The sequence below is a fragment of the Rhinolophus hipposideros genome, assembly GCF_964194185.1.
Source record: "Rhinolophus hipposideros genome assembly, chromosome: 23".
In the NCBI taxonomy this organism is placed as follows: Eukaryota; Metazoa; Chordata; class Mammalia; order Chiroptera; family Rhinolophidae; genus Rhinolophus; species Rhinolophus hipposideros.
Window position 1 is genome coordinate 29,475,662 of NC_138069.1, and position 19,002 is coordinate 29,494,663.

Below are 19,002 nucleotides of genomic sequence, written 5' to 3' on the forward strand. Positions count from 1 at the left end.
TATAAAGCATCATAGCTTTTTCTATGCTTCGTTTGTATACACCACAAAACTCCAGATAGACTATTATTTTTTTCGAGTGCTTACTAACAAAGTGCTGACTTTGTTGGGATGGCTGAGCTAATTTCTTGAACTCAGTGTGAAACCTTAGCTAAACAAAATTGTGGTAATTTTCCTTAATTTGTAAAAGTGATTGGAGTGCAAACAAAATTTTCCTCTTGGGTCAATCCTATAATTTTCAATTAACTAAAACTAATCGTCAGGCAGGCACCAAACCTGTATTTTGTTTAAAGGGCTGGGAGGCATTTCCAAGGGTCAGGATGCATTAATTGTTTTTATAATTTTGAGAGAGAGAGAGAAAGAGAGAGAGAGCAACTAAGAAGTATGGTTGGTTTTGTTTCTCGTATTAAAGTAGAAAAGGAAAAGATGCTTTGAGGTAAAATGTCACAGCAAAATAAAACGTGTCCATTTACCTGTATGGTTATAATTAGGACGTGTTAACAGAGTTCTCTCCACTGTACTAGGTCTTTACTGAATGAAGAGAGAAACATGGGCCCAGTTCCTGGAGACAGCAACATAAGGATGACAGCTACTCAGCAGAAGGTCTAGAATGCCAGGGTCCCAGGGTGGTCCCTGGACCAGCACCACCAGCCTCACCTAGGAGCCTGTTAGAAATGCAGTCTCAGGTCCCACCCAGAGCTACTGAATCAGAATCTGAATTGTAAACAGGTCCCTGAATGTGCAGTTTGCACATTAGGATCTGAGGATCTCTGAAAGTACACACTGGGCACTCAGACCTTGCACTGGATGTATTTCCACAGAGAACCTGTCTGGTTCTCTCCATTGATGAGAGGGAATTCACATTCACCCTGTAACCCTAGCTTCTTACAGCAAGGCAGGTCCATATGCCAACTGCAGCTTACAGGGGAAGAAAGCACCAACCCGGAATTAAATATGGAAACTACCAATTGTGTCTAATACAAACACTATGACCAGACTGGAAGAAAGAGGTACTGTTCATGAAAGCTCATCCCTCTCCATAAAGCAAACAAACGCCCATGCAAATGCCTTAACATCCAGAGAGACTCATGACTGTCTAGTACTCTTTCTCCTTCTCTTATTTCTCATGCTGCTTTTTTAGGTATCCAACTAATGAGTTCGACTGATCCTGTTATTCAACATGGACACTTACATGATTTCTTAAATAGCAATATTAGCAGTAACTCATTGGTCATGCATGTTGTGAAATGGAGGAAGAAAGCAAGCAGTGTGAACAGAAACAGGATTTAAAACTAAAATACACACATATACATACAAGGTCAAGTGCAAGAGCCACAAAGCCACGGCAGCTCTGTGTTCACCACCGGCCGCGGTTCTTACCTGTGTAAATGAATCTTCCCGGAGTTCCTTTGCAGAACTGTTTGGATTTGTAGGACAATGTGACTTCTACGACACCAGGGATGTGCCGCGGAGGGGTCTGCACACGGATGGCATGAGGAGTAATCAACTAGGGAAACATTTGGGGGGGGGGAAATGGTCATTGCAATATGTAAAGGACTCATTTTGTAGCTCTCCTATCAGCTCTCAATAAACAAAGCTTTAAAACACATAGTTAACCTGTCAATGTTTAAATACAATCTTGGTAAAACCTGTATGAAAGACACTGACAACAATATTTACAAGCGCTCCGAGCACAGCCATAACAACTTTATCAGAGTTTTCCTCCACGGCAGGCACGCTGCTTCCTGGTTTGAAGAGTGAACCTGGCCTAATGAAATGATTTATCTACTACAGGATATCCTTTGGAAAATCTCTGTCTGAAGCAGACGCCCCACTCAGAGCTGAGCTCTGCCATGCCTTTCCAGAAGCTGGTGGGCCTGGTGTTTGAACTGAGCCCTTAAACATGTGGAAAACACAGAGGTAGGAAATCACTGGGCCAGGGCACCCTGATTAGCTGCAGAGCACATGTACAAAATGCCCCTGAAGACCACTTGGTGCATTAACTACCAGAGGCACAATCAAAGGGCTTTAAAGGGGAAACTGAAGAACCTGCGTCCCTGGAATAGCTTATGGGTCTGGCAGAACTAAGGACTGTCCATAAAAGGGAAATTGAGAGTTGGGGAGGGGGCTGCAGAATGATCACTGGTCCATTATACAACATCACGTGCACACTGAGAAAGTTCATGTCTGAACCCTGTTGGCAATCAGATCACACTGCAGACCAGAATTTATTTTTTATTACTCTTATCTTTGTTTATATGACTAAAATGTTATTAATGGCCATAAAACTGGCATTATCTGGTTCTTTGAAAAATTCAGCCCTGGTATTTGACTGGTTGACCTCTGATGGTGCTGGATTCTACATGTTCTCTCTCTCTGTGGTGCCTGCAGTTGACCACTGCTTGACTCCTTTTAGATTCACTTAGCTCAATATTTGTGGTACTAAGTCAGTATACAAGGAATTATCACTTGAGTGTGTACTAACTCGTGTGTGTGCTGTTCTTATAGGTATAACTTAGAAAAGAGTTGTGTTTTAATGGACAAGCCAGGCCCAGTTCAAATGTTTTGCCCAGAGAATCACAGGTGACACAAATGACCTCATGAGAATCAAGGTAATACCCATGAACACCAGCTCCTGGGTCCTCCCTTGGTAAACTGTCCTAACACAAGTGTCTTGAGGAAAAGAATGCGAGAAAGTTGATACAGCTAAAGTCCACAAGTAATTTCTTTCGAATGCTTTCTTGAAACATAAAGAAAAGGCTATCTGCATAAAAATCATTTTAACTTAGTAGTTAGAAATGCCTGTCTTCTTCCATAGAATGTGTGGAGCTTCAGTTTATTTGCTAGAGCCACACACAAGATGCTTCAGTAAAACCATGCATGTGAGGAATCCCTGGAGACAGCTCATTGCCATGGCTGAGAGTGTTGGAGGCCTAAGGGTTTGCCCAGAGAAGCACAAAAAATAAGCAACGTATACGTAATTTAATTTAGCCTTGATAAATCAAGATCATCATTTGGAATACCCCTTATATCTTGCTGCAATATAGGAAAACCCTCAGTAACTACTGGGGCATAAAAGGCTGTTTTCCCTTACACCAAATGGCCCCCGAGAGCTATTGTTTTTAAATCAGTGCTATTTTATTTAGTTTCTTTTGCACCTTCTAATCTGTAAGCATCGGAATCAGGAAACCAAGTTTACTATAGTACAGAAACTAGGCGAAGGAAAGAGGCTCTAAAGGGCAGTAAAAGATGATCTTCCCAAATCAAGTGCATATTTAATCTGAACTGCTCAGACAGAGCTGTTGCAATGTTGGGAATTAACACTCGTTGAGGTCCCAGGAGGGATCTCCTACATTCCTGAGGATGTTACATGCAAACACTAATTTGGTAAGAACAATGGCTTGTATTATTATTCCTTTTTTTTTTTTTTTGAGATGTGAAAACAGAATCCTAAAATGGTTGCTTGTACAATATCATCCTCCTTAGAGCAAAAAGTGCCACTGATACAGTTCAAAAAAAATGACAGGGACAAATATTTACTATCTAATCATAGAGAAGAAATTGTTCATAAAGCAACTGTTTAAGGGTCGTAACTCAGATTTTTCAGATCCAAAGACTGTGTGTGTGTTTTTTTCCTATCCCCACGCTATGTCTATTTTTCATTTACTGCCTCGTCCTTGGTTGTGCTTTTTGATGGGGGAAGTCACCATACTGCTGTATTTCAAATAGGTGGTATGCTTGAATTTAAGAATTATTTTGGATGTACAGTAACAATAATTCACAATAATACTTAGGAGAACTTTCAGCCAGTTAGAAAATGTTTCACCTGCCCTCCTTTTTCTCAGGGGAAATAAATTTTAAAAGATGGAAGTATATTAGTAAATAAATGAGTGAGGATGTCTTTTTAAGTATAAGGACCTATTCCCTATGAGTTGCTACACCGAGGAGCACAATTCATGGCCTTTATGAATTGATTAGATATGACTGCAATGAAACTATGGACTTGAGACTGGGGTGATGGCATAAAGCATTAGGCTCAGAAAACTGAAACAATTTTTCATGTACAATTTCATTTTCAATTCTAGTCAATCACCCTAACCAAAGCAGAGATTTCTTCTTGAAATTACTACCCTTCGCAAATAAGGCCGACTATGAATCATCATTAGAGAATGTATTCGTTGATGTTTTTCTTGCTGTGGATGTTAGTCTGGGAACAGTCTCTGGCATTGACACATGAGATTGATAGCTTCCAGAGGAAAAACATTTTATCTAACTTCTATCAATTTGAAAGCATAGGCTTATATACTAATCACTCAAAGAATCATGGAATTTATTGCTCGAAAGAATGCTAGTTATCGTTTAAAACTAACAGGCTCATCTTAACACCTAAGGACACAAAAGTTCATAAAAGTCCAATGGTTTCAAAAATTGACCCAACACCTTAGGGGAAGATACAAAGGGTCTCTATCTGAAAGTCTAGAAGCCAAGATGGACGCCACCACCACCCCCAATCCTGGGATAAATACCCCACATAATTCCAACCTGGTTAAACTAAGGTAGCCGCTCTAAGCCACAGAAGGAGGAAGTGCTCTAGTACGTCTAAATTAACATCCATCATTGGAATACCGCTTTCTCAGTTTTGCCACACCTGTATACCATCTATACAATTATGTACTTATTATTTTAAAAATTGATTACCTTTTTGTTTAAACAGTTTTCAAAGGAAACTTTCTATCACTACTGTAACTAGAACACTGGCATCCCCTGTCAAAATAAGAAGGTTTTACATAGATGGTAATCTTAAAGTTAATATGATGTTGTTAAATTCTAACTAGATAATGTTGACAGCCTGAAGGCGTTTACTGAAAACAGAGATTTGTTAGTGGTAGATATTACAGACTTATTGCCCCAACTGAAACTTTCTTCTTTAACATGAATCAGAAGGATTAAAGGAGAAACAGAAGGAGAATGACTTTCCCGCTATGTGATTCAGTTCTACTTATTGTCTGTGTCGAATCCAAAAATTGTCTCCTGTACGACCAGGGACATCTGCCCTATACCACTGTTCAAAGTGATTAGGGAACAGATTCACTTTTTGACTTAACTTCCTTAAATTACTAACCAAATGAGTTGAGATAAAAATAAATATCCTTTTGAAACTCTGTAGCATCTGACACTACTTTCTCCCACCTTGGAAGTCTCCACTATTTTCAGTTCTGTGATGCTAAATGGAAGACCTACAACTTGCAATGTGGCTAAGGGCTACCAAAGCACTTTCAGGTTCACTACTTTTTAAACCCATCCTTATGAGATATATATTCCAGATGAGAGAAATTGACAGGCAAGTTAACCAAAATTATTTGAAACACTAGGAAGGAAACCAGTATCTTATGCCTGTAAATAAGTGTTTTTCAGACCTCTTCTCTTGTTCATTGGTTCCTGTCCTCCTCATTTGCCAACTTTTCCTTTCCGCCAAATTGTTAATTGTAGAAATTTCGCAAGTTTTGCTATATATTTTTTTCTGTTATTTGCCTAACATTTCTTGAGTTCATTGGCTCAACCACCTCGGCCAAATTCACTTCCATATCTACCCCTATAGCTTGGATCTCTTTGGCCGAGCACCAAAATTTTATTAGCAACAGAGTAACAGAATCTCCAAACATGTCTAATGGCCACCTCAGTCTCACTATGACCCAAGCTAAATTGATCATCGTACTAGCAATGCATGTCTTGCTCCTGTGGTCCCTCTCTCAGTTGAGGGAATGCTATCCTTTGAATCATCCAAAATAGACAACTTGTGATAATCTGTATTTCTTTTCCCTTCAGTTTTTCTTTTAGTCATGTTGATTTGCCCCCCCACACTGAACTCCCCCGGCTCTTTGCTTCTCCACTTTCTCCTATTCAGATTGTCACCATTTCTCCCTCAGACTATTACAATATTACCTTCTAAATGTTCTCCCTTTACTTCGACTTTCTCTGCCAGAATTGTCTTCTTTAAATATACCTCATCATGTCATTCCTTGACTCAAAACCTCAACTGGCCCCTTTGTGTACAGTAAAGTATATTCCAAACTCCTTGGCATAATATCCAGGGTGCTCCCACACCTGACAGCCAATCTCCTTTTCTAGTCAAACTTCCCACTTTGCCTGTTAACATTCTGGAGAGCATGTGGCTACATAAAAGCACCATCCCATGCCTGACATCGTGGCTTTGTTCATGCCATTCCTTGCCTAAGCATTCCCCCACTCAGAGTCCACTTCTTCTTCAAGAACTTGATGACATGATCTCTCTTCCAAAAGTTCTCCCTAACTCTGAACAGTCAGAGTTACCTGCACCTGGGTAAGAATTTATGTAATTATGGTATTTATACTATAACACTTAGCATCCTGTTTTCTTTGTGCCACAAAGACTTTCCTACAATCTTTCTCCCATTAGACAGTCCCTGAGATCATGTGACAGGATCTCATTGATATGTGTATATCCCCTAAAGTATTTAACTTTACACGCAAGCCTTACATACAGGATATTTCCAAAATACTTCTGGAATACTTACGTAAGTTAGGTCAGAATTCTACTAGATGTTTCACTCCACGAGATGGAGTAATCCCTATTCATAAGAACCCACTGCTCCTAACCTGGTAATATTTAACTCTCATTCTCTAAGTGTCTCTTAAAATTAATTATCCATTGGGCCAAGGACTCAGGTCCCTGCATGAGACCACTACTCAAATTTCATCTAAGTAGTAAAAAAGAAGAGGATGTCTAAACAAGTCTGTGACTCCAGTGAGATGGGATAAGATGAAATAAAGGAAAAAAAAAGGTTAAGAAAGTAATACTAACAAAATAGCCCACAAAAGATCCATGCTAAATGTTGACAGTGTTTATTTCTGGACGGATGTGATTCGTCTTCTCTCTCACTCTCTTCCTCCTGTGTGTGCATATTTGTGTGTTTATTTGTATGTGTGTGTGTGTGTGTGTGCATGCACGTGCACACATATATGTGTGTGCTTGCACTAGAAATAAGAATCACATAAATAATTCTGGAATAAATAAATTCATACATTTGCAGGTATTACTTTTATTATGAAAAATATTACTAAAGATCAAAAGTAGAGTAACATTAGTTTTGTGTAATATGTATTGCATCTGATTATATAGGAAGTAGATATATATTTGCACGAAAGAAAGACTAAAAGGAAAATTGTTAAAGTGTCAAGAGAAGTTACCAAAGTTACCACTGGATGGTAAAGTTACCATGGTAAAGTGTATTTTCCTCTGCTTATCTCTCTGAGTTCTCTAACTTCTCAAACATAAAAATCAGAAGAAATCTGAAGAAATCTTTGTTAAAATCAGAAGAGATCATTGCTAAGTGTGGCATTACAATGAAAGAAGCACACACGGGCTCTGCAAGTCCCCAGGAGAGTCTGCCAGCACACGAAGGACACACCGGCTGAGGTAATCATGTTCCCTCCGAGCTGCCTGTAGGAGCATTTTCTCTTCTCCAGAGGCAGAGCAAAAGAGAGGAGTCCTGTGGTGATGGCCCAGGTGGGGCACGCTCACGGTGGCCTCTGGATACAAAGGGAAGCTACTGTGGCTGTGACAGAGACGGGGAGCCCAGACACGGGGGTGGTGGAGGGGAACAGTTCTCCACAGAAGTGCAAGACAAAGGAAAGAGGAATTCCTATGGATGCACAGAAGTTGGGAGACAGGGGGTGCGTGCACGCAAACCTCCAAAGAGGCAGTCTGCAAAGTGCGGGAGCCTGGAAGTGTGGCTTGGGAGAGGACAATCTCCAAACGGTTGTTATCAAAGCCTCTGGCAGTATCAAAAGTAAGCCCTGTATGGTAGGGAAGTGCGAGTACCTAGTATATTAAGATACATGTGAATAGAGAAAGGTAGAATTCTGGAGGAAAGGGCAAGTTTTGGGAACTGCTTTCCTCTCTGAGACCCAGTAGCACTTATTGTCTGTCTCACTAGCTCACACTAAACGGACAGTGGTGATGACCTCGATGGTGACTTCTGCAGCACTGACCTTTCTCTGACTTTTAACTATGTGCCAAGTACTATACGAAGCTCCTTCCATGTCTTCTGTCCTGTAGTATTAGGGGCAGGTGTGGGCATTAGCTGGCTCACAGATGAGAAAAATTAGTTTCAGGAAAATGAAGAAATATGATCAAGGGACCAATCAAAAGTTGCAAGCCTGCCTAGTGACCACCATTATACAACCCAGGTATCCGTGGTGTCCCTCTGCGCTACGGTGTACTGTTTCCCCACAATTGTTGGTACGTGTACTCCCCGACCAGTGGGTTCGCAGAGTCTCCCTCACCCTCAAAGCTTCTGGGAACATACTAGACACCCACATTGGTGAGAAGCTAGCTGAGAATTATTTCCCAGCAAAATAAAACAAAAACCATTCCAAGAAAGTCTTTATGCATATTTTCCAACCAATGGGTCTATATGAAATAAATGCAAATTGAAGTTCCAAGCCACAAAGCCAAAAAAATAACTTGGATTACTAGAAAGCACACCAGTCATTTTTTATTATTAGCCGTAGGATTTAATATTTTAGCCATATTCACTTTCAACGTTAAAACTTTTTTTGTTGTTGTTTTTTATTTTTTTTTAAAAAAAGCCCAAAATAAGCAAAATAAATAAAGGGGTAAGAGGAAAGAAAGGTTTCTTTTCTGGAAAAATAATTAACTCTCATGACCAGAAAAAGCCTAACATGAACTCTGGTGATTTTTAGGTGTCACTCATCCAAGCGACTGGGTTCTAAGGATCACCAGTCTATTCACCCATTGTCACCCTCTGAGCCTCAGTTTACTCATCGCATACTGCACCGGCCTATCTACTCTATGGCAGTACTTATAATAATGTTAAATATGCTTTGTGTTTGGGTAGAGCTTCTCTAGGGACCCTAAAGCACTTTCCAGATTAATTTTTTAATTTATGTATTAATAATTCTCACAGCATTCTCCCTCCTCCTCAATTAGGATAATAATATCCATCTCTTTTGAGATAGGCAGGGGGTGTTGAGTGATGGACATGAAGCAGACACTTAACTAAGGAAACTATAACATAAAAGCATAATTAAAGCTTCAAAACCAAATCATAAGGATTTTTAAAGACACTGCAGTAGTAGTGACCAAACAAGCAAATTTATATTTCCTCCGCTCTGGAATGTTCATCTTTCTATAGTTAAAGATGGCATTTTAAAAATATTATTTTCTGGAGTTCCCAAAGGAAGTTGAAATATGAAAAGAGTACATTCATGGTAACTGCACTGCCAGAACCTCCATATTATCTCTCTATTCCCTTGAAGTGGATACAACATAAATCAGGGAATGCCAGCTCTTCTGAGGTCCTCAGTGTATTTTGGTTTGTTCCCTAGTCAGAGTTCTCTGGGTTTCCTAACACAGATTTTTTTCATTCCCAAGAACTGCCAGTCTCAAAGGCAATATATGATTTCTCAGGGAACGTGAGAGAAAGCCAGTAGAGGCATTTACTGTTTCCCAAACATTCTGGTTTCCTTTTGTCCTTTCAACAAAATAACTTTAAACCAATGTTTAGCAAAATATGTTGGGTCACATGAATTCCCAAAGATAAACTTTATGTATGAATGTCAGAGGAGACTTTTGAAACTAAAGTCTCCGAAATTGAGTTAAATGGGGGATTGGAAACCTCACTTTTGAATGAGTCAGCAGTATTTCTTAACATTGCCTGAAATTTCTCTCATGTAGACACAGACAGAGATACAGCGTGGAGAGACATAGATATGTTTTCCTGTCTGTCATCTGCGTCCCAGAACTAGAATATAAGGCCCATGAGGATATAAAGTTTGTCTTGCTTGATTTCTCTATGATGCTTCCAGTTTTACTAGTGCCTGGGAACTAGTAAGCATTCAATTAATACTTGGACACTGAATCAATGCTGTGATGCCATTAACTACCAATAATAATCCGGATAAAGATTCAATAAAGTCCCTGATTAATCTACAAAGAAAGAAAAAATAATCAATACCACCTCATTAAAAAAGTCCTGTTACTAAAGAAAAATAAATAAGTCTTTTTTATTGGGTCCCCACAAATGTCCTGGTATCCTCAGGAAGCATTCGCAAAAATATACGGCCCAGTTCTTTTGACCAAGAAGCTAACTAGGACCCTAAATCAATACAGTAAGTTGTACAAAACAAAACAGCAACAAGATCATCTTTCAAAATAACAAATTTGTGAGGGAAAAAAAGGCTAAAACAAGTATATTAGACTCCAACTACCTTTGGTTTTGTGGGTTGATTTATTTATTTATTTTTCAGTAACTTATTTTTTAAATAAACTTTCTCCAGCTCTCTTCCCAGGATGTAAATCTTGAGCCAATTGGGCACCATTAAAGACTGGATCCCATCCTGACCAGCTGGGTGAGTTCCTGAGGTCCAGAGTATTCCAGAAGGGGAGGACTGGACACTAGCAATACCAGCCCCTGTGGTTTGAAACTGCACAATGAACTCTTTCTCAAGGCTTGTTTTTCTAAATGCAGTCGAGAAGGAACATCACTGCCTACATGGGCCTGCCTTAGGGGCCTGTGCTCCTTCTTGTTTGCTAGAAAATTTAAACTATAAAAGCAAAAGCAAAGCTGGACACATTGATGGAAGAGGCTGAGTGTCTGTTATCAGAGTTGCAGGTTTGCAGGGCAGAGTCTTAGCCTATGGAATTAGGGAAAGAAAATATAAGAGCCCAAAGACTGATAGGGTCTTTTAAAGCTCTTTAAGGAAAGCATATCATGGTTATACGATACTAAACAGAGACTCATTCTAACAGTTTTTGTGGTTTAGCTCATATTTGCATACTGTATACATTGATATTTGCACATATATAAGGTGAATTTTCATCCAACATGTCCCTTCAGGAAGGGAGCGCTCCAGAAAACCAAAGTCAAACCCCTTTTAATGCTGTGCCACTATATCTGCTTTTACCAGAAGTCTTTCACGGACGCATTACACACATCCCACTGTTTTAGAGAGAATAGACTGAATATAATTGCCATCTCTCTCTCAATGACTCAGGGACACTGTCATTACAAACAGTCGTTAATGGGCTGCACAGTAATATAGTTCTGCGTCTGCTTTTTAGGTTTTCCATTTCTACCCTTGACATTAAGCTGTCACTTCTGCTGTCACTGAGCCTGCTTCTAACAATCTGCCTAATTTGCTCTTTCTAATTTGCTATGACCTGGGAACACAGATAACATAGTTTGGTAAAAACGACTGTTCTGGTGCCCCAAAGTCTGTTATTTGATATATTCACTTTTTCTTTTTCTTTACTTCTGGTTTCCTGCTGAATTTTGGCGAGTTCAGCTTATTGTAACACTCTTTTCTGGATAAATGAGGTTTTACTACGTTGTTATCAGATGATTAAGAGATGGCTCTGGAGTCAGACCGATTTTTCGGTTCAAGTCCAAGCTTTGCAAATTACCAGCTGTGGACCTTAGGAAAGTCATTCAACCTCTCTGGCCTTCAGTTTCATTACCTGGGAAGGAAGGAAGGCTAGGGAGAGGGGGCTAGCTATCTAATGAGCGTTATTAGAACGATTGATACAATGCCTGTAATGAGTTTAGGAGAAGGTCTCACTAGTTTCAGTCACTTAAAAAGTATTACTTTTATTACTACTTAATCCTGACCATAACCAACAGATTTACACTAAGGTCTTTATGTGCATCCTCATTGCACAATAAATACATCTAAATATACACGACCTAACCACACATGCATTAACAAAAACTAAACTGCAATCTATCTATGTGGTACTGACACTTTGGAGCATCATGGAATACAACAGTTGCTAATAAGGAGCATTTGAGTGAGTGAGTGAATGAATGAATAAATGAATGAATGAAGTCGTGTTGCTCAACATTATTTTGTATCAATTTGTATAAATCAATGCCTCTGATGTGCAAGGTTCTGTGCCAGACACCGTAGGAGACCAAGCTGAATTTCACATGGATCCTGCCTTTGAGGGACAGAGCACCCATCCCCTGAAATAACAATAAAGAATCAAAGTTATAAGGAACATCATAAGGTAGAGATAAGGCCATGCAGGAATCTAAAAAGAAAACATTCAATCCTTGGAGCTGTAAGGAAAGATTTCACAGACAAAAGTGGTATTAATATTTTACTGGATGTTAAAGGACAGAAGGACTGGACATGGAAAGGAGGGAAAAGCTTTGTGGTAGGAGAAACGGCATAAGCAAGACAAGAGTGCAGAGGCAAAAACATCACTATGGGTATGAGGAACAGGATAAGTTAAGATGGATAATGGGCAAGGATGTTGAAAAGAAAGGGCAGAGCCTTAAAGGGGAGTGCTCGAATCCCAAACTAAGGTGTCGTGGCTTTAAAAAAGAGGAACCCGGGTCAGGTTGTAGAAGGAGGGAGGCTCTTCAGGGAACCATTTAAGCAATTAGCACTGAGCACACATATGAAATTAACACAGCACTATACAGGTATCCATTTTCTTCATAAAAATCACATGATGTCAGCCAGGTGTGAATTCTGTCTTTGCTCCATGTTAAAATTAGAAACGCATCACACTTTTGTGGTTTCCATTTTCAAGTTATAGACACATGCGTGTACCTCCTGAATGCATTGTAAACAACTAGCTGAAAATGTCATCTTAAAGTCATTTTTGGCTATCCTCTAATTATCGACATAGAGGATAAATTTCAAGTGCCCAAGTCATGAAAAATAAAAATATTGACTAAAGCATTTTTAGGAATAAGGTGAGCATGGTTGTAACTACATAACTATATTTAAAAAGGCCATTAGACTATTTTTAATCTTTTTTTAATATGCTGGCTCATTTGGCTCATTTAGAAATGATTCCTCATAAAAATCGCTTGGCTTGAAAGGTGTTTTTCAAAGTCGTATTCAAAGTTTAATGTAACTGATTCAGATAGCTCTTTTTATTCTATACAAATAAAGTTTATAATTTTGCATTAAGTATCTTCCCCTTACTAGGTGATCAGTAAGGTTCAATATAGACTTGGTAACACATATTTAGGCAAAAGGAAGCAACTGTGAAATTATTTTAAACCCACGTATTTAATCAACTTTGAATTAAATTTATACATGTAAACCTCAATATCGGTAAAATAAATGACATAGCTATTTCTATTATATCATATTTATATTATAAAATTTTGAAAGAGATGACATTTGAGATACCATCTTTTTCTACCTTTCTTAATTTCCTTTTGGATTTTAGTGGAATTGTGTTCCTCATATAAATGTAGTATAGACAACAGTTCTTAGTGTCTCAATGCCATCATACATAAAATTTGGGAGCGTTTGGTAAATATATGGAATTATGTGAAGAAACTATGGAAATTTCATGAGAAAACCTGATACAAGAGAAAGATGAGGGGCGGGGCTGGGGGAGTGGGAGTGAGACGGGTGTCAGGAGAACTGGGCTGTAATCCCCTGCACTGAGGAGCTAATGTGCTCCCAGAACAAGTCATTGCATGGCTCTGGAACCTCTTTATCCTCCCTTCCAAAATAAAACAGCTGCACTTGATGACTGGCGAGGTTCCTCAAAGCCCTCCAACTTTTGTGACTCTACATGTGGCCCAGTAAAAATCAAGGCTGGACAGAAAGGCGTGGGAAACTCGCAGCGAGAACATGTGTGAGTTGTAGCTATTTGTTCATTCGTTCATTCATTCATGTCACAGAAGAACAAATACTACTTTTTGTTTACAATTCTTCCTCTGTACTGTGTACACAAATAAGAATGGAAAGTAGAGACACATGGGAAGAAGGAGGGAAAAATCAAGAACTGCATTTAAAACTTCATTTTCCAATTTTTGGACCCAAGCAGGAAAATTGCTTCTCAGCCTCCAACCTGCCATTTACCCAACTATATTCATCCATAGGACTCCCTCCCCTGGCTTCTTTTGACTTCTCCCTATCTCTGGGAATGTAGTTGAAGAAAACATCCAAATGGATGAAAATGGCAATATGTACCCCCATGTGTGGCTAACTGCTTCACACAGTGATAAAACTCGGGCTTCTTCCATCTGAGCTAAATGGTCCCAGTAAACTTTCAATATAGCTGTCCTACAGAATCACATGGCATCCAAAGGTGCGCTAACTAAAACTAGCTGTGAAAAATGACAGAAATTCTATTTGGAGCCTTGCAGCCTTAAAGAATAATGGCTCTAAATATTCCTGGTCTCATCTGAATAATACTCTGCAAATATTTCAGATGATTCTCTCACATCTATGCCAGTCCAATCACTGCATGATTGAATTTCATGACTTGATTTCATTGACATGAAATCCAAATGCACTTCAGCCATGACCAATAAATCTTTCTGTGATGTGATCCCCGAAAAAAGGTTCCGGGATCACAAAAGTTTGCGACATGCTGTGTACTACATTTTAGGTATCCACAGTGCATGTCAATACCTCCAAAGCTCTGTGAAGTCCTACACCAAGGACTAGTCGAATTTATTTGACTCAGCATTTCCCAAGAAAACCCTGGTCCCTCGTGTCCTATGGAGTACCTATTGGTAGCCCAAAGAATTGGTATGCAGTATTCCATAGAACTACCTGGAAGATGAATTAGAGCAACATTGGGGTATACTTGTAAGTCTCAGGTTTATGTCAGATACTAGAATCTTAAGTGCAGAGGGTAAAAATATTGACTAAAGACATATCAATAGCGAGATCCAATTTTGTGGCAAATGAAAGGGTTTTGATGATGTGCAAAGAATCCTTTTGCAAATAAACATGATATTTATATATTGCAAGTGTGTTCAAAAAGTAAAGAACAATAGTGGAAGAAGCAACTTTCTACCTGTCATCACCCCCTCCTTCTCACTTTGGGGGGATTCTCAAGGGAGTCAGCTCTAGATAAGAGGAATTATTAGAATTGTAGCTGATTTCAAAGAGGATTTGATCTAAGCTCCTTATCTTCAGATGGGGAAACTGAGGCTCAGTGACCAACACTGAGTAAAATCTAGATCCTCTGATTGGGCATTGGAAGGACTCAAATTAATATCCAGGTCTCCTAACTGGCTCTGTGCCCACTGCTACCCCATGTAATCTAAACCTTTGCTCAGATGACTGTCGTCTGCAGTTCCCTCCGCCCTCTGCTCCTCGCCAATTCACCACCGTACTTTCTTTACAGGAAGCTTAAATACGTGAAGCTGTATCAATTCTCTCAGAAATTTCAATGATCAAATGAAAGGATTGTGAGGGTCTAAAACACATAGCACAGAGATCCATTTGTACATAACAGGAGCTTGACTGGCTATTTGAACAGTTTACTTCTGACTACACCACTCTCTCTCTGCCTTCCAGAACATTGCCTCGAATTTTCAACTGCAGATTTAAGACTGGATTATATAAATATATTATGTAACTCTCTAAGTTGCTTCATGGGAGCAAGTTGTTTTTCCAAACAAAACATCAGATTCCACAAAGCCTAACTTTAATCACCCATAGTACCTATCCCAGAGTGAGACATCTAGCAAGCAAGCCAACCAGTATTCAGTGTTTAGAAATTAGAGGAATTCAGAAGGAGATACAAAAATAACGATTAGCTCTACAAACCAGTAGCAGGAGCTCCTCCCTCCTCCAAATCACAGGTTGGTGGAAAAGCAAAAACAACCAAGTATATCTCTGGTAAAGAAATAACTCACATTAAAAATAAGCACACGTCAACCCAGCTGGTTTTCCTGGGTTTATATCTAAAACTCTACAGACTTTTAAAAAGTCTTTTGGGGTACGGCAGGATAAGCACAAGAGTACCAATAAAATAAATCTCTTTTTTAAAAGAGGGAAAGGAGAAAGGACAAGAAACAATGAAGGAAGAGTAACAAAGATGGTGAACCAAATTCATAAGAAAACCATGTGGTTCACCCCAAACGTGGGAACTTGCGGGAGGCAGCCCTGACTTAGGAGCAATGGAGAGCCACCTTTCTTTTCCCCAACCCTTAGAGGGCAATCAGTGAGCTAAACTGAACCACTCATTTGCAAAAGATTGGTTGGTAGGGGAAGATGAGAATAAATGAAGCCAGCCCTATTTTCTCTGGCTCTTTTTTAAATTCTTTAGTTAAAAATAGAGTCCAAATAATAGCATCAGCTGCTAATCTAAATGTTGTCTGCCTGTCCTGGCCCATCAGCCTGCTTCCACAGTGCTTTGGGCTACAGAGTGAGAAAATGGAGAAGAGATCAAAGATTATTTAAAATTAGAAGTACTAGATTTTAGAGGTGGCATAACCTCGAGACCACGTGGCTGATGGGGGCAAGGACTTCGGATAGACAGCGGTCTTACTCTAACGATGAGGTCCAAACAGGTTAACTGTCTTGCCTCAAGTCACATACGTAGATGAACAAAGAGGTGGTCTTCTGTCCCCAACATAAGGCATGTATGCTTCATAAGAATAATATCTTCTTACAAGCCAGTAGTTCCAACTATAAACCTATAGAACTAGAAAATGGAGGAATTACCCTAACCTGTCTGATTCTCTGTATGCCAAAGCTACCATACTTTAGAAGTTGACAGCAACTGTCCAGGTACCCCCAGGACAATGCATTAATGGCAGTGGTGGGCATTACACCCTAGTCTGATGCAGTAAAACACTTGAGTAAAATTTTGGCATAGGCTAGATTGTGGAGGGTTAGTAAGGGGAGCCATGTCTGGGTTCAAATCCCATCTCCACCACTTGATAACTAACAGCTTATTTAACTTTCCTAAGCCTCAATTTCCTCATCAGTAAAATGAGAACAACATGGTATAGAGATCTGAGAAAACTTGCACGAGAGCCATCTCAAATACTTATCCCAGTGCCTGCCAGGAACTAAGTGCTCAATGAATGCTGGCTAATATCAGTCATAGTCGGCATTTTTCTAGAGCTTTTCATAAATATCTTCTCTTAAATATTTGCAACATTAAGTTCTCCTTCTAGCCAACGGAAGCCTAGAGAAATGGTCCCAAAACTGGGTGAGACTTTTTGCCCCGACCAAAATAAAAGGCACCTATGTAATTTTATTTAATTTAAGAAAACAACCACAGCTACTGCTTCTGCTTGTTATTACTGCTACTTCTGCTGTACCATCTGGATCACTATGCATGTTTTTTGTTTTTGCTTTTTCTCTCCTCTTCCTGTCCTTCCCTCTCTCAGGATTCCATTTGCTTTCTCATGAACCTGGGTTTTTATTTCCTTTGTAAAAGTGTACATTATACTTCAAATTCCATCTCTAGCACTATCGGGCTGTGTGATGTTGGGCAGGTTTCTTCACCTCTCTGACACCCAGTTTATTCACATGCAAAATGAGAATAATAATAAAAGTTTTATTATTTAATAAATAATAAAAGGGGATTAAATAATACCCATAAAGAGTCCATACATAATAAATCCTTAAGAACTTTGAGCTATTTCTCAATTTCTGACCATTATGCAATGGATTTTTGGATTTGGAGCAGTACCAAATTTTCTCCCTACAGTAAAAGGGAGAAACAAATCGTATCTGTCAAATTGTCCATATGACAAATCTAAATATATAAATAGAATATTACCAAACATGTCCACCTCTGTAAAGTCCACCTCTGTAAAGTTCATTTTTCTGAATGTCAGGGTTATCATGATGGTAACAGCCCAAATTAAACTCTTCCAGCAAGACACCCAACTGCTAATGCTGCAAGGGATTTGTATCTGCTCAGTCATTTGAGGAAAGTACACTGTAGGTTTCACCACGAAAGGATCATGTTTGATTGATGACACAGCCACAAATGAGAACAGTTTGGAAGAAGTGGGTGGTCAAAGGAGACGCATTCCTCAATCTCACCTCCTAGTCTCCTAGTTGGACACACCACAGATCCACTGTGGGGGCTTCTGGTACATTCGAGGCAGTGACGGGAGGGGGGGGAGGAGGACTAGGGGAGCACGGAAGAGGGACAGCAAGGGGCAAAGTTATTGCTGTAATGGGTTTCCCTTTATATGACCTGCATCTATTTTGTTATATGGAAACAGGTTTGTTAAAGCAATTTGAATAAATCTAAGTTAGAATTTAACCTCCCTTGTTTACAAAAGAAGGCAAGAAAGTGGGGAAACTGAGAAGAAACGGGAACTCTGACTAGGAAAAAAGTGGAGGTACATATTAATGAGTTCCTGATGGGACGCAGTCCTTATTGCATATCCAATGTAGCCCCCTTGGGCTAAGACTGGCACAAGGCTTTAAAGGCAGCTTCAGACTAACCCACCTTCTATCAGAGGATCAGTAAGATTTCACTGCCAATTCTGGGCCCCAGTTCTAAGACCTTACATTGATTGCAATGACATGGAGCAAGAAGTCCATTTTATATTTATTCTTCCCCTCTCTCAATTTCCATGATAAAAAAACAGAATGAAGGTTAGAAATGGGATGAAAATACAGTCCACAAGACCTGCGAGAGACTGTGCTTGTGAAAACGGCTATCTTCGGCAGGGATGAAGACCCCCTGATTGGCAGCAAAATATGCCCTGTATATGACGCTTCTAGTTTTACAACCCAATGCTTCCAACAGAGAATGGGGTGCAGTCAGCAGGGGGAGCTCAGTTCACCTTTCATGCCTGGGATGTTCCAACTTGGACAACAATTAGTCGGGTGGACTGAGAAGCCCATCCCTGATTCAGCTTGACCGAACCTTTGATTTCCTGGCCAAGTGCATACCGCTTGTTGGCTGCATGGAAAATACAATGGCAGAGACAGCACGGGCTTGCCAGGGGCTTGTCTGAGTGGTTATTGGCAGTGAAAAGTGCGTATAGAGGGCTTGAAAAGAAGGGCAGCTTTGCTTTGGAAAGATAAACATGTTCAATGATCACAGGTTTCACTCTGCTTGTCTCTATGGTCCCTCTAAAGGGAACACAGAAATAAAATATCTAGATGGACTCAACAGTGGTGTCATGGGAGGACAACTAGAAATGGGCATTCAAAATCCGAGTTCCAGTTCTGCTACTGACTTCTTGGGTGGCC

The 19,002-nt window shown here is 39.7% G+C and overlaps 1 protein-coding gene across 8 annotated transcripts in view; it reads right to left on the bottom strand.

The window, feature by feature from the left end:
* The window catches only part of EBF1 (EBF transcription factor 1), a 382,398-nt gene that overhangs the window by 77,024 nt on the left and 286,372 nt on the right, over positions 1-19,002 (bottom strand). For all 8 annotated transcript variants that reach the window (XM_081034775.1, XM_081034776.1, XM_081034771.1 and 5 more), the window contains one exon: positions 1,378-1,504. In XM_081034775.1, the coding sequence (XP_080890901.1) occupies positions 1,378-1,504 (127 nt within the window). The remainder of the gene's footprint in view (positions 1-1,377; positions 1,505-19,002) is intronic.